This window comes from Patagioenas fasciata, chromosome Z (genome assembly GCF_037038585.1).
Source record: "Patagioenas fasciata isolate bPatFas1 chromosome Z, bPatFas1.hap1, whole genome shotgun sequence".
In the NCBI taxonomy this organism is placed as follows: Eukaryota; Metazoa; Chordata; class Aves; order Columbiformes; family Columbidae; genus Patagioenas; species Patagioenas fasciata.
Window position 1 is genome coordinate 69,905,764 of NC_092560.1, and position 24,396 is coordinate 69,930,159.

At 40.0% G+C, this 24,396-nt stretch overlaps 2 protein-coding genes across 9 annotated transcripts in view; both read right to left on the reverse strand.

Annotated features, from left to right (window-relative positions):
- ANKDD1B (ankyrin repeat and death domain containing 1B) overlaps positions 1–10,263 on the reverse strand; it is a 34,625-nt gene extending 24,362 nt beyond the window's left edge. Inside the window, exons 1-6 of the mRNA XM_071801827.1 lie at positions 10,172–10,263; positions 6,598–6,701; positions 4,437–4,535; positions 2,507–2,605; positions 2,269–2,373; positions 518–616 (exon numbers count right to left, since the gene is read on the reverse strand). Of these exons, the coding sequence (XP_071657928.1) occupies positions 518–616; positions 2,269–2,373; positions 2,507–2,605; positions 4,437–4,535; positions 6,598–6,701; positions 10,172–10,247 (582 nt within the window). The 5' untranslated portion in view covers positions 10,248–10,263. The remainder of the gene's footprint in view (positions 1–517; positions 617–2,268; positions 2,374–2,506; positions 2,606–4,436; positions 4,536–6,597; positions 6,702–10,171) is intronic.
- Positions 10,264–18,257: 7,994 nt separating this feature from the next.
- POLK (DNA polymerase kappa) overlaps positions 18,258–24,396 on the reverse strand; it is a 35,174-nt gene continuing 29,035 nt past the window's right edge. For all 8 annotated transcript variants that reach the window (XM_071802795.1, XM_065861657.2, XM_071802792.1 and 5 more), the window contains exons 12-15: positions 23,269–23,440; positions 21,455–22,411; positions 20,256–20,307; positions 18,258–20,114 (exon numbers count right to left, since the gene is read on the reverse strand). In XM_071802795.1, coding sequence (XP_071658896.1) covers positions 20,030–20,114; positions 20,256–20,307; positions 21,455–22,411; positions 23,269–23,440 — 1,266 coding nt within the window. In that variant the 3' untranslated portion in view covers positions 18,258–20,029. The remainder of the gene's footprint in view (positions 20,115–20,255; positions 20,308–21,454; positions 22,412–23,268; positions 23,441–24,396) is intronic.

The window sequence follows — 24,396 nt, forward strand, 5'->3', positions numbered from 1 at the left end:
GATAAGTTATTCAGACACCTTAAAATGCAGTGTCAAAAGCAAGCTCAACCAGATTGAAGTGTTTAGGCACTTCTGAAAAATGGGTGTTTATTTGCATCTTGAAGTATTTAAACAACTTTGAAAAATTAGTCACGCAGGACTTAGCAGTGACACAGAGACACAGCTGAGCAGAGCAAAAAAATGGGAAACATGATCTCCCGATACAAAGGCTGACATCTTAGTTACCAGACCTTCTCACTTCTCCCAACAGACAGCATATGCTAGTCTTGCTTTACATTAATTATTAATGCATATGGAAAAGTCTCTTGGCAATAAGAGCAGAAGATACACTGTCCTTCCTTAATCAGTGAAAAAACATCATCCTTATACATTTGTTGGTCCAATATATATCACTGCCACCACCTTGATACCTGTACAGCTTATTCATGTCACTTGGTTATGTAGTAACTACACTGAAAAAAAGTAATCTTTCACAAGCACATTTTTAGTTGTACTTCTGTGGAAAATAAATCCTTACCTTATCTTTTTCAGATGTAAACAGGTTCAGAGTAATCAAGTTCTTTATCATGTCAACATGGCCTTTTTCAGATGCCAGAAGAAATGGCTTTTTACCTTTCTAGAAAACAGAAAGAAAGTGTTATTGAGAGTAAAACCACTTTGCCTCCAGTTACTAGATATTTGACATGTACATACGCATATCTGCATAAAAATCTGTATGTTGTATGACTAGGTAAATCAACAAAAAAGTAGATATATACAAGAAGAGTAAGAATTTTTAAAAGATGCAATGCTTTCTTTGTGAAAAAAAATTATACACCAGATTGTGCACCTGAAGAAAATATTTGAGAACTGTTCAGAATGGGTAATAGGGTAGAAAATGTCCTCAAAGTATTTAATTATTAATTGTTCTTAGTATGAAACTATTTATCAAAAGAACTGCCTCATTAGAAGTCTGAGTATGCTTAGAAGCAGGCAGTAAAGAAGTTGCAAAATTTATTTCCATGACATAACACATTTAATATGAATTCTGCAAGTACAGACCACAATGACTGCATCTCAGAAGTTTCAACCAGGAGGCTTGAATTTAATGCTGTGTATTAGGAGGTTTTGTTCACGGTGGTTAAACTAACAAAAACTTTTCCAACTATTTGTGGTTCAACTGTAGAAAGTTATCTTGATGTAAAATAATACCACTGATCAGACAGTGAGGCTATCTAATCAGTTATCAAAGGCTACCTCATAGTGGCCTATGTCAAATGTCTACCAAAAAAAATTGCACACGAGATCATTATTAAATAAACTCGACATGAAGAAAAATTCTCTTCACCCTTTCTTTCCCAAGGCCTAAACCACAAAGGTTTGTTTTGTTAAACTCTGTTTTGTCAGCTCAGGAAAAATTCAGAATTTTGTACGATCAGGTCTATAAAATTCAGGGCTCAAAAAGAGCTTAGGGGATCTTTGTTTTGGTGGCAAATTCCATAAGAATAGTTTTGCCTCAAGTAAAGGTAAAATATCCTACTTAGTCATGTAAGCCTCCAAAGTGAGATCCCAATATAGTGGGAAGTGAAAATATAAGCACAGCATACCTGGTGAGAATGAGACCCTGGCACTGTTGAAGACCTGACCCACCTCTGCAGGACAGTTTTATGTTCTACATTGATGAAAGATGCCCATGTTGCAGCCGGCTCCACAACGGGCAAAACCAACCTACCACATGCCAGGTCTACGCCCACCAGAGGTGCTTGTGGTTCCTCTGCAAACATGTACTAGAAAATGGGCAGCCACTGTTATAAGTAGGATGCACATGGGAAAGTACTGGAGGAGAGAAGAAGACTCAAGGGAAGAGACCCAGGAGGAGGTACACCTGCAGAGGGATCGCAGCTCATGGAGAATCCCTTGTTGGAGCACAGGAACACAGTAAGAAATGAGGAGTAGCAGAAAAAGGAAACCAGTATGGACCTACCCAAGCCTCCTCTTCCTCCCATTGTTCACCAGTAGGACTGAGCATCATGGGCCACAAAACAAAGGGAAGCAGGGGAAGGAGGAGAGGTGTCTGGAGTTCAGCTGAGACAGGCAAAGAAGTGTTTACCTTAGGTGCTTGTCTGGCTGATTGTCTTACTTGTTTCCTCAATACCCAAATCAGTAACTGAAAGTGTATGTAACTGGCAATAAATTAAAATGCATTGGAATTCCCTAAGGGGGGATTGTTTTTCCCACAACAGATGCCTCATGACATCGAAGAAATAAACAGGAAGAAACATACTGTACCCCATCAGGCTTGTTCAACTCATTAAGATGAAGATCTTGAAGAAAATAATCAACAATTTTAACACTGTTGTTCTGAGCTGCGAAGTGCAGTACGTTCATTCCTTCCTGGAAAAAAAAAGAAGAAAACAAAAAAAAAACCAACCAACCAACCAACCAAAAAGTAACTCTGTAAGAACAAGTATTATCTTTTTCCAATATAAATGTGCTTAGAGTTGGTAAAATTTTGTCATCAACAAACCTCATTCTTAGCGTTTTGATCAGCACCTGCTTTAACTAATTTTCGCATTATATCCAGATTTCCATTCCAAGCTGCAAGATGAATCACTGTCAAGCCGTGCTTCAAATAAAATGAAAAAGGCAGAAATTACCACCAATATACTTCATGCCAAATTTATTTTTTTAATTAATTCTATGTACGACTGGGGTCTGTTATGCAGGCTCCAGAAAATCAGTGTTATCACCTGGTGTTGTGAGTGGGTTTCTCAATTTCTCAGAGCCAGAAGAAATAGATATAAGGAATTTCCAGCCAGTTTTGCTTCCCATTTTGGCCTCAAATCTCTATAACTTTTTCACATCTCTTCCTCAATTTGTGTGCATTGTGTATGGGTGCAGCACCATAAATCATGGCTCATCATGCTAAGTGCTGTGTAAACACCACTCATATTCCACCATAAAAGCACCTGACATAACAGGTGGAGGCAGAGTAACCTAAAGGATGCAAGAGGGATTGAGGTACTTCCTCAGGTGTTACAACTCTTCCCCAGTTTGTCCTCAGAACAAGCGGCTGCATGAAAGGCTTCATCTGAGAATTAAAGACAGCTAATAATTAAAAGATAATCCTTGACTAGAATGAGACTCAGAGTGTCTAACAGAACTCCATCAAGGGTGGAAGGTCTGTGTTTCCAACCTGGTCACAATGCACCCTATCAGGGTAATTAAAGGACCCACAAAATGTTTTGAGTCACCTTATTGCCTCAATAAATTTGGAAGACAGCCACTGAAAAAAAAATGGCCACGAAGAATAATTTAGCATAGTTACAGAATAAAATTACATTAACACTATACCCAATGGTACTCCATAAAAGATCCAGATATCCATTTCTTAAATACTGCTAGGAAAAGCAATACTACTTAAAGAAAACTGTCCACTTCTTGCAGAACTTCCTTATTAGCATTTGTAACATAGGCTATTAATTTTAGAGTTCTTCATTCAGGCACTGTCTTTCAGTCTGCCAGACAAAAAGGAAATGTTGCTTACAACAGTGCAAGATTTGCTTAGGAGCTGACAGGTTCCAGAAAGACAGCCATATTTCTTGAAAGCAGCATGTGAGATATTCACTGGCAGAGTGGCTCAGGACAACATTCTGGGGCAATTCAAGCAGTGCTAGCGAGGATAGGTTATCTACACTGCAAGCAGATGCCCAAGCCGGGAGCCACTGGCAACTGGAACTAATAGGTCTCATTTTCACTCCAGCTCAATGTGGAAACAAGGTAGCTTTGTCCCTCAACAACCCAGAATTTCCTTTTCTTACAACTTAAACACTGCCATAAGGAGAAAGAAGCAAGCAGGGGAAAAACGTTAAATGATTCATCTACTTCTATTACTCAGTTGACTGGAAAACTCCTAGTTTGAATATCCTGTTTATTAGTAACATACCATACATTTGGTTTTAATATCTGAATCAAATGGATGTGTATTGCCATCTGGCCCAACCAAGCCAGCCACACGCTTTTGAACTCTTAATGACTTGGTGTCTGCAGAGTAGTTGACAACTTTGCATCAAACTACTCACATAGAAATGGAGGGAAAGAACACAAGCAATTATCTTCTGAGCTCCTGGAGATCCCCAGAGCTAATTTTCACTTTTAGTGACTGCTTCAATATTAAGTGGCCAATGATTAACTACCCACCGATAGAGTGTTTGCACAGGTGGCTTCAACCACCCTTGCTCCCACTCAAGTATTTAGACATAGCCAGAGCTCTGAGCAATGTTTTTTTCTACTGACAATGTTCTTTCATATGAACATGTGCACTCTTGAGACAAACTGAAGTGTTTACAGCAAGCACATAACTTTGCAAAATGCAGAGCGTAAGACAAACATTTACCTTCACTTTTGTCCTAATTTGTTCCTGTATTGTGTGAATCAAAACATCTAAGCCAGCTTACCTGATCTGCCATATCAAGTCTAGCTTTGTGATGGAGAAGAAAATCCACTGCGGATATATGACTTCTCGCAACAGCAAAATGGAAAGCAGTGCGCTTCAGCTGAAATAAACAAAGCTTGGTTATCAAGTTTATATTACAGTTCTTTTCCTTGTGTAGGTGATCAGGATTTCTGACTTATCCAATTATTAACAAATGTGTTTGTCAAAATATACACATTTGTATATTTCTCCTGCAACAACCATTCTTTATATGCATTTTTGTTCCCTGGAATATAATTTAGGCATAGATCTGAAAGATTTCTTGTAGAACCAGAATGATTTAGTCACTTTATGTAATATCATCCCTTCACTGAAATTCACTGAAGTGGCCGAGGGGATTAAGTAGTCATATACTGCCTAGAAGAGATGCACACAGTAAAAGAAGCATCCACGGTTTTTATTTTATGATATAGTTTGATTTGAAAAGCTGAGGACTAGATTTATGCAATTAGATTTGCTTTTGATACCTCCTTGCTTTTGGCTATACCTCTGCAACACATGACAAGATTCCTGCTTCACTCAGTACTAGTCACCTTACCAGACTGAGTCATTATCTACATAAATGAAAGCTTCTACCTTGCAAACAGTGAGTAATTTCACACAGGTGAATAGGCTCAAGGCTTATCAGGAACATTTGAATAATTTTTCACTAAAGTAATTAATGGTGTGAATTTAAAAGGCATTGGTTAAATTAAATTAAACTTCAGTGGAGAGAGTTTTGCTTCCAATTAAAGTGAGCATAACTGAATTTAACGTAATTCACTGAGAGTCTCCAGACAAGGATATATGACTGATTTAACCAATTAATTTTAAAAGTCAGTTTGGATTTGTTATCTTATGGTTCTATGCGGATCAACTGACTTACTCATGTATAAGTCTAAATTTATAGCAATATGTGCTAAAAGCATAAAAAGATGGGATTTAAGACATGCATTTATGCCCCAAAAAGCCTCTTGCACAGAAATAGTTCTGTCAATAAAACTCACCTTTTGGTAGCCTTGCTTATTTGGCTTGGGTGTGCAGGGCCAGGAATGATCAACATTAACAAAATAATGGTTTTGCCAGTATAAGCTTAGTCCCCACTAGGAGAATCAATCAATGTGAAATGTTCACATAGCAATGCTAGTAAATCTCTTATACTATAGGTCTGATTTAAGGATGACAGAGTGAAAATATGAATCCCTGGACTGGAAAAGTATGTAATTAATTTCTTGAATTCTGGAAAGCAATAAGTAAGTGAGAACTGCGTTTTAAGTGACTTTTTAGAGTACTGTGTAGTTGGTGGGAACACTCACATAGTTCAAGAGAAGTTTACCCGAAAGAAATTTTTGTCTCCTCTCTTTTCACAAACAAACCAAGGAATGCAGCTGTACCATCTCCACAATTCCCCAGTGGGCAAAATGCACCTGGGCATGGAAAGCAAGTTTTTTTCAGAACCCATGATTGAGTAATATTGGGTGTTCACGGGTAGATGATCTAAATGTAGCCACTGAGTGCAAACTATTCTCCACAACTCCTAAATAAATATCATGAACAGTCTACTGCTGTTGAACTACATCTCATGTAGAACAGGGCACCGTATTTTGTTACTGTGAAGTATACATCCTTAGATTTTAGGCCTAGAGTTTATATCAGCGTAAGTAATGCATTTTCATCTGTTTAGGGTAAATCTGAACTCTGATCTCAGCCTGAAGCCAGAGGACGTGGTAGAATGCTCCTGTGGCTCCACACAAACCAAACATAACACTTCACACTTGAAATTTGTAATGCTAGTAGCATAAATTCATTCTCAAAGTGACTGTAAGGTTAAGTCCTCCCACTCTGAAAGATGGGCAACTCAATAAATAAATCACCCAAGAACAAAGGGTGAATATTAGAGCAGGGACCACAATTCAGAAGCACTTAGTTTCTGATGTGTTGCACAGACTAGTAGCTAAATGAAAAGACCTGCGAGCTACGCTGCACAAATCCTGCTGACCATACTGGAGGTGTCAAATGTTTCTTAATTGGGTCCTAGAAGGCACTCGTGGAGCCTCACTGCCTTGCAGCTGGCAGGGATTCCACCACGCAACCCCGAGGAATTGCATCTCAGATCAGTGGTCTGTCAAACGCTTCATACTCACAGTATCTACAGCATTCATGTTAACATTCTTTTTAAAAAGCTTTTCCATGGTTTCCAAATTGTTCATTTTTGCAGCATATTGAAATTGTCTCTCATCTGGCAACACTGTGGAAAAAAACATTATGAAAAAATGTATTACTAAAAAAATAGCCATAAGCAGGTGGTACTGTTCTTACCTTCTGTTATTTGTCCTGATTTCATACGTTATGAGAATTATTTGCTTCTCACCATAGAAGTGTTCCAGGACTACATTTTTCTCCTCTAGAAACATCTGGTTGATGTTTCCAGTTTCAACTTCTAAGTGCAAATAGAGGTAGACTTTTCACAGCATGGATTACCATTATTTGCACTACTCACAGGAACAAGAGTTCATTTATGAAGCTCTCACATCTAAATGGGTCCCAAACCATTTTATAGGCATAGTAGTGAACTGTGGCACCAACCACAGCATTTATTTCCTATTTTTGGAACAGTTTTTAAACAGAACACACCACCAAAATACACAAAAATGCATACAGCAACCAAATTGTATGATCCATCTTAAAATAAAACAAAACAAACAAAAACAAAACAAACCAACCAAACCAAGCAACCAACAAACAAAACAATACAACCAGGGGTTTTACAGATTAAATAAAAAAGAAAAGGTGCATACTTGAACTCAAAATTTGGCCACAATGTGGAATTTATTATTAAATTAGGACCTTCCTTTAAGGTCTCAACCAAAAAATGAATGTTTGGACAACCAAAGTAGCTGCAGCATGCATTTAGACACCAATAGTTCAGTAACTCTGGAAAACAAAATTCCGTTGTCTGATAACTGGTTTAGCTAATTTAGAGCTCAGAGTGTTTCTCATGTTTCTACCTTTACATTGAACACTTAACAAGAAATTAGAGGATCAGTTAAATCAGTTGCAAAAATGTTAATAGATATCTTTAATTTCCTACCATATCACACTTTGAAAGTTAATTACTTAGGTATTTTCTGTCTAGAATATTTTGGCCTGAGAGCCACTTGTCTAATTGTGTCACCAAAGAGGACAGCACTCTCTGCTGAAATAGAAACTGCAGCAATTATCTGTTCCTTAGAGGCCTCTCATGCAAGTTCATCCCACTGCATTATGTCTAAGTTCATTAATGCCTAATGAGAACACGGCTTGAGGCAAGATGGCTACAGAGCATACTAAGGAGAATCAGTATGACATTAACTTAATTGCAGTTCACATGTTACCCATTATTATAATCACAGGGGGATTAATCACAGCTGTACTGTACAAAACAAGCTAGAAATTAAACTGGACACTTGTGAAGCTGTTTAGAACATCACTATGACAGCAGAAGCATTCTCACAAAATTCTCTGTAAATCCCAAAATATTATTCGTGTTTCCGACAACATGGAGGAACAACTAAAACCACCAAAACAAACAAAAAAAAAAAAAAAAACCAACCAAACAAACAAAAAACCCCATTGCAAATAAGAATTCACCCCTGGCGTTTGTGACAAGGACTGTGGCTAACAGCAAAATCGGCATCATGAACAGGGATCTTTGCAGAATAAGCTAATCACATGTAGATTTTGCAGTCTACACACTAAAGAAGTATCCAGCAGAGGTTTCTACTACCTTGATTTCAAACATAGGTTTGAACCCAATGTTCACAGGTTACCTTGCTCAAGGCAAATTTGTGGCAAACATGGAAACAAAACATAGGGCACCAGTTAGCTGCAATTAGTCATAATAAAGCAACATTCATTTCTACTGACTGCTGATGAACACTCACACATGCATCTTACATAAGCACGCAAAGATAAATGCTGTTGCATCTGAGGATATTCAGGAACAAGCTCTGTCTGCAATGTATTGAACAAGACAACTTTTCACCTCACATGGAAGGGCAAGGAAGTAAAAAGATGCAGAAAAGTCCATTGCTTTGTTAACTTGGATACACAAAGTCTTCCTCAACAAGCTTTTCTCTTCTTATATTTGCATCTTATTTTACTGGCCTCAATTTGTCTTTCAGTAATACCACAAATAAAGGTGATTTCCAATGAAGAGAAAAAGTGCACCGGAGTTTTCAGTACTCATAGACAATGGAAATCTTTCCACCATCACCCCATTTTTAATTTCCTGCTGTTATATCCATAAGACGAAAATCTGTCATTGTCTCAAAAAGCACATGGAAAAACCCAGGAAGCTGAACTGGCTGAAGACTTCTAAGTAGACAAAACAGAAAAATAACAACAATATTTAGATTCAAATAACAAAATAATTTTTACTCTACTGTTTATAAAAATTATATAATACCTTCAATAATTTGGTAATATTTTCAATGTTTTCTCTATGTTTTCTTGTTTGTTACCAGAAATCAAATGACTGGGGCAAGTAGTTATTTTGTTAAGTCACAAGAATCTTCTTCTAATATAATCATTTTCCAATTCAAAGAAGTAATGGGAAAAACTATCTATTGAGTTTAACAGTGATATTTTATTCATTTATTTTCTCTATCTGTCCTCTCTGCCAGCCTGGAAGCAGGACGCACAGCTCTGGAGAACAGCTCCTGGATGTCAGGCTGCGACCACAGGACAGGACTGTGGTAGTGTTTAGTAATTACTGCTCAGTTTCCACAAAAATAAACCATTTTCATGAACTGCAGCCCACGTCAGAGCAGACTGTTCTTCCATAAACCAGTTCACGGGATGAAACCTAGAGACCACATCACTGGGAGTTGTGCCACCAAGTGCAAGGAGGCCAGAAGGTCCGATGCCTGCCTGGCACCCAGATCAAGGGCTCTGACCAGTTGTGAAACTGCTGGCAGGTGCACAGACTCTGGGATGTGACCCATCCCAGTGAACCCTCTTGGACAGCTTCGGGGCAGAAGTTAAAGTGGGGCACCGGGGTGTTCGCAGGACCTGAACATTGGAAGATGGACATGACAAACCCCAGCTCCCAATCCATCCACATGTCCTCCTGGATGTCTTTTCACAGAACCACAGAATGTCAGGGATTGGAAGGGGCCTCAAAAGATCACCTAGTCCAATCCCCCTCCCAGGTCAGGAACACCCAGATGAGGTTACACAGAAAGGTGTCCAGGCGGGTTTTGAATGTCTCCAGAGAAGGAGACTCCACAACCCCCTGGTCAGCCTGGTGCAGTGTCTGTCACCCTCACTGTGAATAAGATTCTTCTCATATTTAAGTGGAACCTCCTGTGTTCCAGTTTGAACCCATTGCCCCTTGTCCTATCATTGGTTGTCACTGAGAAGAGCCTGGCTCCATCCTCGTGACACTGACCCTTTACATATATATAAACATTAATGAGGTCACCCCTCAGTCTCCTCCAAACTAAAGAAACCCAGCTCCCTCAATCTTCTACTACATATAAAGCAGATCACCTTTAACCTCCTCCTTTCTCTCCCACCACCACTGCTCGTTTTGCTCTTTGGCCGAGTTAAAAAGGGAGTTCAGGTGGACCCCACCACCCCAGCAGCCCAGACGAGGCACAGCAGGGGCTGGGGTTGTCCTGCCCGCAGTGAGGGGCCCAGGGCCTGCTCTGCCGCTTCCAACCCCCACACACTCACGGCCATCATGGCTGGCTGCCGCAACTTCATGTGTGGCGTCCTCCGCAGCGTGGAGCAGACGGCTCAGCCCCTTCATCACTGCCCTTGGCTCCTCTTCCTCCTCACCCGAGGGAAGGGGCCCCAGGCTGGGACACCGAGGGAGGTGCCTTGTGCTGGCCCTGACAAACCGGTTCCTGGGGCTGTGAGTTGGCTCAGCACACCCAGCCAGCCCAGCGCACCCCAGCCACCCCAGCGGCTGCCCGTGTCATCTGAGGAGGGAGAGGTGCACAACAGCTTGGAGAGTTTGTTTGAGAAAAAATCAGGAACTAAATAAACAGATTTTCTTGATACTAGCTAGGCACCAAACAGGGTGAGCCTCGTGCAGTCCCAGCCCAGGTCTTCTCTAGCAGCTAGCTTTACATCCAAATAGCAATTTGCACCTACAAATGCACACACAAGACCAAAATGTAGTCCTGTTTGCTCCTGAAGTGCTTCCCAAGCCGTCACACAAATGACCCAAGCACACATGTGCAGACACACAAAGGCATCACAGCGCGCACAGGACACCTGGAGCCAGGTGGCTTTGTCACTGATTGCAGGGTAGTCACGGAGCTCTTTCTGCAGGTTGAAGGCCATTTTGGGGGGAAGCTCCTCTTATGAATTATTCTCGCTGCTGTCAACCAGTGCTCACGGGACTGGAGAGAGGGTGACTGTCCCTGCATCCCTGAAGCTTGACACAGCATTTGGATTTGAGAGACTAAGATGCTTCTGTGAAAATTTGGGCAGAAATATGCATGTGCAGTGGCAGTATTGATCCAATCTCAAGACTCTTTATTTTCAGGCAGACAATAGTTTCATTTCTTTTTGTCAAAGTCGTATCTAAATCAATACACACATCTCCAAAGTTTCAGCTTTTACGAAGTGACATATTGAAACACATCTGATCTACCCATTTATCAATTTATCTTGAAGTCTACTGTAACTTTGGTCTACTTAAGCCAGCATTGGTATTGCATTTTGTGTAGACAATGATTTTCTGAGATAGGATATAAAAATTGTTTAAAGTCATTATGTTTAACTCTACTTTCAAAACAGCCTTTGATATTGCTAAGATTTCAAAAAGAATACTGGAAAGAATAGCAGGGCTATTGGTATTCAGCCTTACACACCTGAAGACACATTTAAGATCCTTCACTATGTTTTTTTCTTCACAGTTAAATGACACAGTTGTCTTAATTTCCAAGATAATTAACACTGTACATGTCCATGGTAAAATTAATCTGAAAGATGCAAAAAAGTTTGTACATTCAGCAGATTTGGATACAAAACCAGTTGCCTAGATTCTGCTTATCATACCTGAAGAGATTTCACAGTCCTTTTCTTCTTTAAACATTTTTGATACAGTCAGGCTATGATATGTAGGGATCTTTATACTTGGTACACCTTGGATCGATACAACCGTTTCATCAACTGTAATTCCGGTAGATAGATGTTAGCTGAAAACAAAACCAAAACAAAACAAACAATAACCAACCACCAAAAAACCCCACCAAACCCTGTGAAATTTAGCCCAGGGTGAGAAGAACAAGTAAAACAAGTAACTGATTTAACCATAGCTGAATCACAGAAGTTTCACTTTTACTTGCTTCCTATGAGTCAAATGTTCCAGTGAAATTACTTAAGAGGAAGAGTTTTATTTTTGTATGGTGTCTGCACTAGTAATACAGACCCACTATTCGCAACATTAATGCTCCTTTTCAAAATGAGAGACAACAGACAACTGTGGAATGATTAGGTTTGCCTACAAATCTGGCACCAAAGGAGGAATGGATTTGCAGCCTCATATAGGGCACGAGTTAAGAGTGTGAATCTCTAAATCAGTTGTCAGTTTCCAGTTCTAATTACAGTCATATAATACTATTTCACAGTGTATCCCTGGTCTCTTAACTAACTTTGCCAGTACAACTATGCTTAATGCAATCAAACTTTGCAAATAACAAATTTATCACATTCCCTACCCACTCCCCACAATCATGACTCTTTCAAGTGTCTCCAGTAACCCGCAGAACAGACTGATGCAGAAACTAACAGAGATGCAGAATCCAGAACAAAGGGCAGAAAACAGAACAAGGGAGCACTGGAATGTTTTCCTCACTTCACACATCTCTCTCTCTGCCAGGAACTCAGCCCGTTTTTTTAATATCTAAAATAACAGCAGTAATAAATACATAAACAAGTAAAACCAATATAAAGGAAAAAGGTAAGGCAAAAGTGTGTTGGATAGTACCCAAAGAGGAGCAATCAAAAACTACGTCCCATAAAGGAAGGTGAGATTTGAAGATCAAGTCAAGGTAGCAAGTATTATGCTTTTATTGAACTGTGTGTTACTCTGTATTAAAACATGTGCTTTTACTGAAGGAACAGAACTCTGCAGGATTCTGCACCCCATGGTACATGAATTGCTAGCCTGTGCAACTGCAGCACCTCTCAGTTACACTCATTCCTCCCCTCACGCCTCATGGTTACACCTGCCTCTTGCTACTTGCCTTTGCTTATGAGCAGTCCTTAGAACAATGAAATGGAGAGGCCCAGTTTCAACAGGTTCTCACATATAAAAATGGCAATCAGAAACAACACAGCAGAGATCCCCAGAACACCAGCTGCACAACAAACTCAGGCACCTGCAGGCTGTTCCCTCGGTTCACAGCTCCCTTGGTGACAGTATGGTTGTTGATGGGTCCAACCTCGTGCTTGGATCTGCAAACTGTAGTGTGACAGAGAGAGACAGGAATGTGATAAACTATCCCAAAAATAATTCCAACATGGATCAAGCTCTAGGCAGAGCAATTCAAGCCCAAACTCTCTCCTGCTAATGTTCCTGCCTGCTACTGACACTTCAAAATGGATCTTCAGCAACTTTGAGAACAAAACCTCACAAAGCAATGTATTTATATATTCCCAACATAAAAGTTTTTAGAAATAAAGTTTTTGAGACACTCAGTCGAGACAACTAATAAATAAAATTGGTCATGATCACAGAATATAAGGGATTGGAAGGGACCTCAAAAGATCATCCAGTCCAATCCCTCCCTGGAGCAGGAACACCCAGATGAGGTTACACAGGAAGACGTCCAGGCAGTTTTTGAATGTCTCCAGAGAAGGAGACTCCACAACCCTCCTGGGTAGCCTGTTCCAGTGTCTGTCACCCTCACTGAGAAGAAGTTTCTTCTCATATTTAAGTGGAACCTCCTCTGTTCCAGTTTGCACCCATTGCCCCTTGTCCTATCATTGGTTGTCACTGAGAAGAGCCTGGCTCCATCCTCATGACACTCACCCTTTATATATTTATAAACATTAATGAGGTCACCCCTCAGTCTCCTCCAAGTTAAAGAGACCCAGCTCCCTCAGCCTTTCCTCATAAGGGAAATGCTCCACTCCCTTGATCATCTTTGTTGCCCTGCACTGGACTCTCTCCAGCAGTTCCCTGTCCTTCTTGAACTGAGGGGCCAGAACTGGACACAATATTCCAGATGGGGTCTCACCAGGGCGGAGTAGAGGGGAAGGAGAACCTCTCTGGACCTACTAACCACCCCCCTTCTAATACACCCCAGGATGCCATTGGCCTTCCTGGCCACAAGGGCACAGTGCTGGCTCATGGTCATCCTGCTGTCCACCAGGACCCCAAGGTCCTTTTCCCCTATGCTACTGTCTAATAGGTCATTCCCCAACTTATACTGGAATCCAGGGTTGTTCCTGCCCAGATGCAAGACTCTGCACTTGTCCGTGTTATATTTCATTAAATTGTTTCCTGCCCAGATGCAAGACTCTGCACTTGTCCGTGTTATATTTCATTAAATTGTTTCCTGCCCAGCCCTCCAGCCTGTCCAGGTCTCTGGATGGCAGCACAGCCTTCTGGCGTGTCAGCCACTCCTCCGAGTTTGGTGTCATCAGCAAACTTGCTGACAGTGCATTCTGTTCCCTCATCCAAGTAATTGATGAATATATTGAATAATACCGGCCCCAGTACTGACCCTTGAGGCACTCCACTAGACACAGCCCTTCAACTAGACTCTGCCCCATTGACCACGACTCTCTGGCTTCTTTCCTTCAGCCAGTTCACAGTCTACCTCACTACCACACTTTCTCAGCTTAGCTGTGAGGATGCTGTGGGAGACTGTGTCAAATGCTTTACTGAAATCAAGATAGACCACATCCACTGCTTTACTGTCATCTCTCCACCTGGTTGTGTCTTCATAAAAGGCTATGAGGTTGGTCAAGCACAACTTCCCCTAGGTGAAGCCATGTTGACTGCCCCTAATGACCCTCTTATCCCTAACATGACTTGAGATGACACCAAGGATAAGTTGTTCCATCAGTTTCCCAGGGATGGAGGTGAGGCTGACCGGCCTATAGTTACCTGGGTCCTCCTTCTTGCCCTTTTTGAAGACTGGAGTGACATTTGCTTTCCTCCAGTCCTCAGGCACCTCTCCTGTTTCCCAAGGCCTGGCAAAGATGATGGAGAGTGGTCCAGCAATGACCTCAGCCAGCTCCCTCAGCACCCACGGGTGCATCCCATGGATTTCTGGATGTCCAGATTGCCTAATTGCTCCCTAACCCAGTCCTCATCAACCGAGGCAAAGTCCTCCATTGTCCTGCCTTCCTCTGGGGTCTCAGCAGTACAGGGCTCCTCAGCACAGCCTTCGGCAGAGTAGACAGAGACAAAGGCAGCATTCAGTAACTCTGCCTTCTCTGTATCTTCTGTCACCAGGGCACCCACCCCATTCATCAGTGGGCCTACATTGCCTCTGGTGTTAGTTTTATCTGCCACATATTATGAAAAAGCTCTTCCTGTTGTCCTTGACCCCTCTCACCAGGTTTAATTGTAAGGAGGCCTTAGCTTTCCTAGTTGCCTCCCTACATCCTCTGACAACAGCCTTATATTCTCCCCAAGTGGCCAGCTCCTCCTTCCATGATCTGTAAACTCTCTTCTTCCACCTGAGCTTACCCAGCAGTTCCCTGTTTAACCATGCAGGTCTCCTGGCTCCCTTCCTTGGCTTCCTACGTGTCAGGATGCTCTGATCTTGTGCCTGGTAGAAGCAGTCCCTGAATGCTAATCAACTGTCTTGGCCCCTTTACCTTCAATTAGCCTTGCCCATGGGATTTCCCCTAGCAATTTCTTTAAAAGGCCAAAGTTTGCCTTGCTGAATTTCAGAGTTGCAATTCTGCTTGCTATTCTGTTCCTGCCACACGAGATCCTGAACTCCACCATCTCATGGTCACTGCAACCAAGGCAGCCCTGAATCTCTACTGCTTCAACCAGACCCTTCTTGTTAGTGAGGATGAGGTCCAGCAGTGCACCTCTCCTAGTCAGCTCCTCCACCATTTGCATCAGAAAGTTATCAATGCACTGGAGGAACCTCCTGGACTGTGGCTGGCTGGCTGAGGAGTCCTTCCAGCAGACATCAGGGAAGTTAAAATCCTCCACCGCAACCAGAGCCTGTGACTGTGAGGCTGTTGTCCGTAGAGGCCTCGTCAACCTCCTCACCCTGATCTGGTGGCCTGTAATAGACACCCACAGCAATATCACCTCTGCCAGCCTGCCCCTTAATTCTCACCCAGAGACTCTCAATCATATTGATATCCAACCATAGTAAGACACTCTGTGGGCAAGTTATTTCAAAGCTCAGAAGTAAATGAAGGTATTAGTATAGATAGCACTAAACAGATTAAATAGGAAAATGCTACTCTAAAGTCGAAGCTTTTGAGTGTTGAGGATTTACAAGATAAACTCAAGCAAGTCTTCTTAGTGGAAAGATGTCTATGGCTGTCTCACTTATGCCAAGCATACTCCTTGCAGATAAATGCTTTGTGGTCATGCGTATGCTGTCATCCTTTCTTCAGAAATGGTGGAGAGAGAAACATTAACATCACAGAAATGTCATAATTTTTCTCTATCATTCATAACTACAAGAGGAATTCAAGATAAAGAATGGATATTGACCTTAAAATATAGGAGACATACACAAAATTTCTCCTCTGCTGCCAACCTAGATCATTCATGTGCTTCGGAACTGTGCTTATAGTAAGTGTAGAATGGCTCACACACAGGAAATAAATCATACATTAAGTTAAACACAACTACAAAAAAATTTCCAGATGCTAATGAAAACAGATTTTAAATTAATCATAGAATAATGTAATTATTTAGACCTTTAAAATCACCAAGTCCAACAGTTAACCTAACACTTCCAAGTCATTCTCTAACCTCCAGTCAACTGGGACCTCCCCAGTCAGCCATGACTGCTGATAAATGATTGAAAGTGCCTTGGTGATCAGCTCTGCCAGCTCCCTCAGCACCCTTGGGTGGATCTCATCTCGCCCATAGACAACATACACGTTCAAGTGGTGAAGCAGGTCACTTACCGTTTCCTCTTGGATTATTTGGGGTTCATTCTGCTTCCCATCCCTGTGTTATAGCTCAGGTGGGTGGGTACCTGGTGCACAACTGGTCTTATTATTAAAGACTGAGGCAAAGAAGGCATTTACACCTCAGCCTTTCCCTCATCCTCTGTCACTATGTTTCCCTCTCACATCAATGAAGGGTGGAGATTCTCCTTAGCCCTCCTTTTGTTGTGAATGCATTTGTAGAAACATTTTTTATTTCCTTTTATGGCAGTAGCCACATTCATCTCTAGTTGGGCTTTGGTCCTACTAATTTTCTCCCTGCATTACCTCATAACATCCTTGTATTCCTCCTGAGTGGCCTGACCCTTCTTCCAAGCGTTATAAATACTCCTTTTATTCCTGAGTTCCAGCTGAAACTCTCTATTCAGCCAGGTTGGCCTTCTCCCTGCTGGCTCACCTTCCTGCTCATGTGCCTTTAAGATTTCCTTCTTGAAGAGTGACCAGCCTTCCTGGACTCCTTTGTCCTTCAGGACTGCCTCCCAAAGGACTCTGCCAACCAGTTTCCTACACAGACCAAAGACTGCCCTTCAGAGGCAGCAGTTCTGCTGAGCCCTCTCCTGACTTCTCCAAGGATAGTAAACTCCATCATTTCATGACCGCGATGCCCAAGAACAGCCTCCAACCATCACATTGCCCGCAAGTCCTTCTCTGTTTACAAACAACAGATCCGGTGGGGTGCCTCCCCTAGCCTAGTAGGCTAGGTGTCATGTAAACCAACCTGTCATCAAAAACCACCAAATTCTGCCAGTGACACCAGTCCTGCAGCCAGGTGTTGATCTGGTGGGTCTTCCTGCATCATTTCCTGCAACTGAAGGGACAGTTGAACCATCATCCTCTGTATTGTTGTTTGGTTTCACTTGCAGAGCCTCATACCTGTTGTGCAAGGGAAGTTGGGCAGGTAGTCACAGCAGAGACCATCCCGCTGTGCCGGGCAGAAACACGCTGCCATTGCCCCCTGTCCCTTGAGCCACCACGTTCTGCCATGCAGACAGAGGATAGCGAGTCCCCTGTACCCTGTCTACCTGCTGGACCTGCCTCAGGGAAGGCAGGGTGTAACTCTAGAGGTCTACTGCCCTCTCGCACTCCTGATATTCCTTAAGGTAAATTATGTAACACACAAATACGTTGAGAAAAATACAAAACAAAAACACCGTGTACATGGTCTTCTCCACAACAACTGAGATTAAAAAAATCATATTGCAGAACTTCATGACAATACTGAAGGCCTTCTTCAGATAAAAACAGTAATAAAGGTGCCATGAGAAGCTATAAGGAATAGAAGAACGGCTTCTGTTTTTCATTGCAGTAAATAATTTACATGGAAAACATTCCAATAATTTCACAAAGCACTTTTTCTAAGCATACAGAGTAACCTCTCCAAAAGCTGTATTTTTACATACACCTCAAAAAATGGACCTTTCTGGCTTTAGAATCATAGTGTGGGTTTTATTTCCACATTAACTCTAACATACTCCATGACTTTAACTTACTTTTCTTTTTTTTAAACAGATAGTATGACAACTACTGAGGTTAAACCAAACCAACTTCACTTGTTCAAGTACTTACAGTAGTTTACTTTTTGCTAAGTAATGCATATGTAACAATGCATTTTAAAGAAAAACACAAAATGACAAGGTAATACTTAGAGTCTACACTTTTTTATTGAATCAGACAGATATAAACTTATAAAGGGACGGATGTTCACTTTCTAAACAGCAGCATTAGCTTAAGTCATTGTTCCCTGAGTTGCTTTTATGTCTTTCCTACCAAAAGTTTCTAGTTCCCACTTCTGTCAATGGAAGAGCTCATGCTGAATGCTTACTGATCTGGTTTAGAAAAAGTCAACTGATTCAGCTTACATAGTCTGAATCAGGCCAGCTGACCTCGTCCAAAGCAGATAAGGGAGCAATGACATGAGTCCAAATGACAGACCTGTGGGTACAGTGGCACCTGGCAATCAAACAGGTGAGCAAGGAGAGATGGTGAAGTCATTCCAGCAAATTTGGAAACAAAAACCCCACGTTCTGGACTTAGCCTGGGTATCTAAAATGTACCAGGTACATATTCATTTATTTAAAATCAACCAAACCCCCAGATACTTCCAACACAATTAAACAACAAAACACATGTTTCTATAGTAGCTGTTTCTTTTAAAAATTTTGCAATGAAAAAGCAGCTTATATTTCATACAGAGTTTGATGTTGTTCGTGTAACTTTTAAGAAATACACTGTTATCATAAATTATTATCCTGAAAAATATTTAATTATAATAAAACATCCACATTTAAGCCATTTGGTGTGAACAGAAAAAAATCTAAACAGATTATTTTAAATATTTGCACTTTACAACTTCCTACTTCCACATATGCACTCATAATATTGTTTATTCAGAAATACAAAATAATTTCAAAGAAAAAGATAGATAAGCAATAAAAACAGTTCAGCATCTTCCATATTTGCACATCATTCATATTATTATTGCACCATGAGACCTTTTATTTAGAGTAAATTTAGTGCTACTGACGTGTAACTATCTCATAATTGTGAAGAAAACTGAAGTTCTCAGTCTCTTTGGAAAGCCCAATGATCAAACAGCATTTGTGTGACTATCCTGGAGAAATCCTTCTCTCATCAACAGGCTTATTAACATTTTTTAAATCAATGAAGTCATCCTGCTTCTCATCACAATGAGTCCTTCAGGGCTGGTCCATCAACTTGTACTGAAGTCACTTTCCACGACAACAATGAAAGCTTGACTGTGCTTCAAATTCTTGATCTTCTCCTTTGAAACTGCAAGATCAGTCAGTGTTTGTGTCCACTGAGAAGACAGATGTTCATAAGCTGAAATGAAGCAACTCAGCTCTTCCTTGTTATCACACACCTAGTACCACAATTAAATTTGGTGTTTAATTGTCCAAGGCAGTGTCAGCCTGAGCTACTACGGCCAAAACAGCCAATACAACCAACACGGAGAAGGCACGTCAGATGTGGGAAGAGGGCCTTCAGTAAGCACAGCATGGCACCCCAGCAAATGATTCCTGCTTTCTTGCCCTACAGGCTGTTTCAATGGCAGCTCTAATCCCCGTTCTCTTTGTTCAACAGCAGAGAGAATTCATGAGGCTGCTCGTGACTCTAACAAAGATCCCCACATGTTCAATATAAACAAAGTTGAAGTGCTAGAGAATTTTGATTCTTAGGAACAACTGGGAAAATAAAAAAATTGCCCCAAAACCCACCACATGCCCTAAACTCAGTTTTACCTCTTCTTCTACCTCAAACATCATGTCCTTTCTACACATGCATGCAATGGCTCCGAAGTGACAAGCACCTGCATACAGTCCACCAACAACACTAAAGGAATTTGCAGTCATAAAATACTATGAAACACTTCATATAAAATATGTTGCTACACAGTCATTTTAAAAACTTTTCTATTGTATGCTTGGAATTGCTCGACTTGGCCTTTTTTGATACTGACTGTGAAGTTGTTAGTCCAGACCTAAAGTTGAAGAGAGAAAAAAAAACAGTAAGAGGTTAAAATATACAATGCATATCTACACAACTTTTACACACTGAATATTTTTCTAAAGTCTATTGTTTTAAAATTAGATGTGTAGTCAAGTTTCCGGAAAACCCCTACCTTTTTGTTCCTTGTGATGGATTTGTGCATTGCTGTCCTCTGCTTAAACCTCCTGAAAAGTAATTGTAAGCAACAAAAATTAATGACTTCAATAAAGAAAGAAAGCTTCAGAAATTATATATACGGCAGCACGTTTGAAAGGACAGTTTTAGGTAAAGCTTTGTTTTTTTAACATAAGTGAATGCAATCTGTTTCCAGGAGCAGACAACATCTTATTGTCTGCAGTTTGAGTACTGTAGTTTATAATAACACTTAAAAGAGACAACTGAAAAGACTTTAGTTTCCTGAATTGTAAGGGATTAATCTGAACCTTCTTTTAGTTTTCAGCCATAGCAGCTGATTTTCAAGGTGGCTGTTGAAAAACATATTTTTAATTATTTTTTTATCCTGTAGGGAAGAAAAAAAGAATCTTTGCCAACAGCAAGTTTTTCATTTAAAACAAAGCTTGTTTGCACACACAATAACAATACTGCCTATAAAATTTTCTGTGTAAAAGATTAATATTGTAAGTCTTACTAGTGTTTTCATAATTCTAACACACTAGCATTTTCCTTTCCTCTTATAAAGTTTCGAAGCTACATCAGGGAAAAGGTACTTTAAACAGATACTTAACTACATGCCCGTGTGTTGTAACCTGACCAAAGATTAACCCTTCAGTAAAAAGAGAAACCACTTGAGTAAATAAGCTACTGGTTTGGCATGTTACAGGTACAGTTATGTTATATTTATTAGATGTAAAACACACTTGCAAGTTCTTGCCTTTATGCTTTAGTTCACCATCTCTCTGTTTTTGCCTCCACATTACATAATGGAACTTTCCTGAATTTCTGAAACAATCCAGCCTGAAGACGTTTTCATTCATTTTCACTTCAATATCAGAAGCCTTACTAACACCTTTCTGAACATGGTTGGGGTTAGCAAACAGGCAATTTACAGAAATGAGCTGTAATTCCTATGTCACCATCGTGGTAAATTTGTAACGGTATAACTACCATCACATTTATAAATCTAGTTCATAATGAAAACTGATTTGACATTTTAAAAATAAAAATATTCACTCTTACACAGGCCTTATTCAAATGAATTTGTTGCAAAAACCTCAAAGCCCTGAGAAGTTTCAAATATACCATTACCAAATTATTTTAAATGTATAAGCAGATCATTTGAGTAATCAAATATAACGTAATGTGCATACTCACCAACTCTGTCTGAGTTTTCCATATTATAGGTCTTAGCCGGAAAATCTTTTTTTTCTGTCAGTTCCTGGATAAGACTTTTATTTAAGCAGACATCCACATGTCTGTTAAATGACACAAGACTGGTGGTTTTCTGTTCTGAATTACAAACTGGACAAACAAGAACACTGTCTTCTTTGGCTTCAAAGAAACAAGATGAACTAGTTTCTTCTGTATGTTCAGTTTTTTCAAAATGGTCTTCATTGTCTTGTGAAATTCTCGTGGGGAAGAGACACTGTTTCATATACATATTTCTAGCCATATCACTGAGATTGCTAGGCTGTCTTTCTCTATTAGGTTTATCAGATATTATCTGAGTGAATTTATCTGTGCTATTGCTAGTAGATTTATTAGATGTACTTGCAGACTGGTCTGATCCCGCGAGTTGATCTGTTTTATTTTTTTGACACTCATCAACATTTTCATTTTTAACTTGTGGTAGAAAGTTAAGTGTAGTTTCTCCTGAATTGTTATTCTTGGACATTTCCACAGTATCTTTAATACAAGTTCCATCGAGACACTCATCAATATGCCTATTAAGCTCTTCCAAATTATTGCTGCCTTGCTCCTCAAAGCAAACAGGGCAGGTGAAGATCTTACACACATTAGAATTCTGCAAGTCTGTGACTTTCTTTGTTTCTTCCACAAATTTTGCTGATGATTTCCTATCATGAAAAGGTTGTTTACCTATAGTTTCATTTGGAGAAAAATTCTCACTGTTTAGTTGTCTTGCAGCTCGCTTTTTATCAAAAAAACTCCCTCTGGGAGATGCTTCTGAATTTTTTGTGAAACATTCTTGGTTGGACATCCCTGGCTGAAGACTAAGAAAACCAACTTCTCTTCCTGACTTTAGGAAACTTGTAATGCTTTTTTGTTGGTACTTCTTCTCTTCTTCACTTAGAAATCCTGATACTCGTACACCTAACGATGAAAAACAAATGTATAATACCAATTTTATGAAAACTTGATACTAAGTCTTAATTAACACCTTTTGAGGTATACATCCACTCAATACAAGAGCATTTTATCTCTAAATGGAAGCTGTACTATCTGCAAATGCTAACAATGGATCACAAGTTCCATGTAATTTTTTCAGATCCAAACACTTGCCAACCATACTATTCATTTCAATACCCACGAAGTTTTAACTGATTACACCACAACACGAGGCTATAAACTTAAAATAATTACCTAGAATTCAGTCTGAATGAGAGTTTTGCATTAAGTTTCCCCAACAAAATATTTTTTCTTCAGCACATTCTAATACCACAGACAAGTAATCTTTGTATATTATTGAAAGGTTCAAGCAGAATGTGTAAGCATCTGAAACACATGGGTCTTAGAATTTACTTTTAACTGTAATTTTCAAATTTCTTGCAGAACACAGCATCTTCAGATTCATAAGCACTTTTTTTTTTTTTAAAGCATTTGTTTCTACAAGATCTTATGGACAGAAACTACTTGTTGCTGTGGTGCAAGGCAGATATAAAAGCTCTTTCATGGCAGCAGAATTAAGCACTGCTATGTGTTAATTCTACTCTCATGTCAATGTGCATGTTGTTCCAAGGCCAACAGGTGTTAGGAAAAGTACAACTTCAATCAGTGAAACCTTCCTGAGTATTCAGCACTCTAGACTTGTTACACTTTGCAAAAACTACCAAGGTAATGGAGAAAGGATAAAGCCATTTATACCAATTCTACTTTAGAGTATAGTCTATTACATTTATACAGTGTAAGACCTAACTCTGAACAGGAAGAATGTGTTTGAAATATTTTACCCATAAGTCTTATCCGTAAAGGATGAGGAGCAACACTATCAATTTCTGTTCCTAACAAGTCTTTAGCAACAGCAAATATTTCCTCCTCAGTAGAAACAGAAGACAGTACAGTTGAAGCTCTTGTTTTCACTTCGAAGTTCACATTCTTTAGCTTCAAGGTAACAGTTTTACCCTGGGAAGTGAGGAAAAAAAAAGAAAAAAAAAAAGAAAAAAAAAAAAAGGTTAAGCATATACAGCACAAAAACAATTATTATGTATCATCTATACAAGGGCCCTAAAACCATAGTCAGGAATGTGTGCTTATCTGTGTGCAGCAATGGACACTGCCAAGAATCTGCCTGCAAGACTCTGCACTTGCTCCTAAACTGATGCCAAAGTTGAGTTATCTGAACTGGGTCATTTCACTATGGTTCCCAGCAGAACATGTGTCACCAGGGCATGTTAAATAGATTTCATGCTCTGGCTACAGTCACAACTTCTACCCTGTCTACAAGAAAAAAAAAAAAAAAAAAAAAAAATTACCTCACTTAGACACTTTCAGAGACAGATATCTTAACTTTGCTGGGAAAACTACTAGGGATGCATGATATCCAATTAAGGATTCAATGAAAACATCCTTCCTTCTGCATGGTGCTTTCAGAGCCACACATAGCATCTGTGTCTGGCACAGATATTCCCCTAGGAACATCTTCCAAACCATTAGTGTGATTTGGTGTGTCCACTGAAATGTAAATAAATGGCACTCCTTTTGTTAGGGTGCCTTTGTAAGCTTATTCCTTTGTGCTTCTGAGCTGATTATTCCCCTTTCAATATGTCATTTTTTGAAACAATATTTTATGGTTGAAGAAGACTAATAACAAGTCCTTTGCATCTTGAATGTTATTCCTCACTTTACCATAAAGACTTCTATAGAAAATATGAACTGTTTTTTCTAGATAATAAAAAATAAATGGGGAGAAGGAATACAGGGACTGTTGCCACCATTCATACCCTTGAATGGTCTGAACAACTTGTCAGCAGCTTTGTGACATGTAAACTTCGTAAATTAGACTACTGGTTATTGACTGAATCCTGTATGAATATGAGAAAGAAATGTGGTGTTTTAAATACATTAGAATAACATGATTG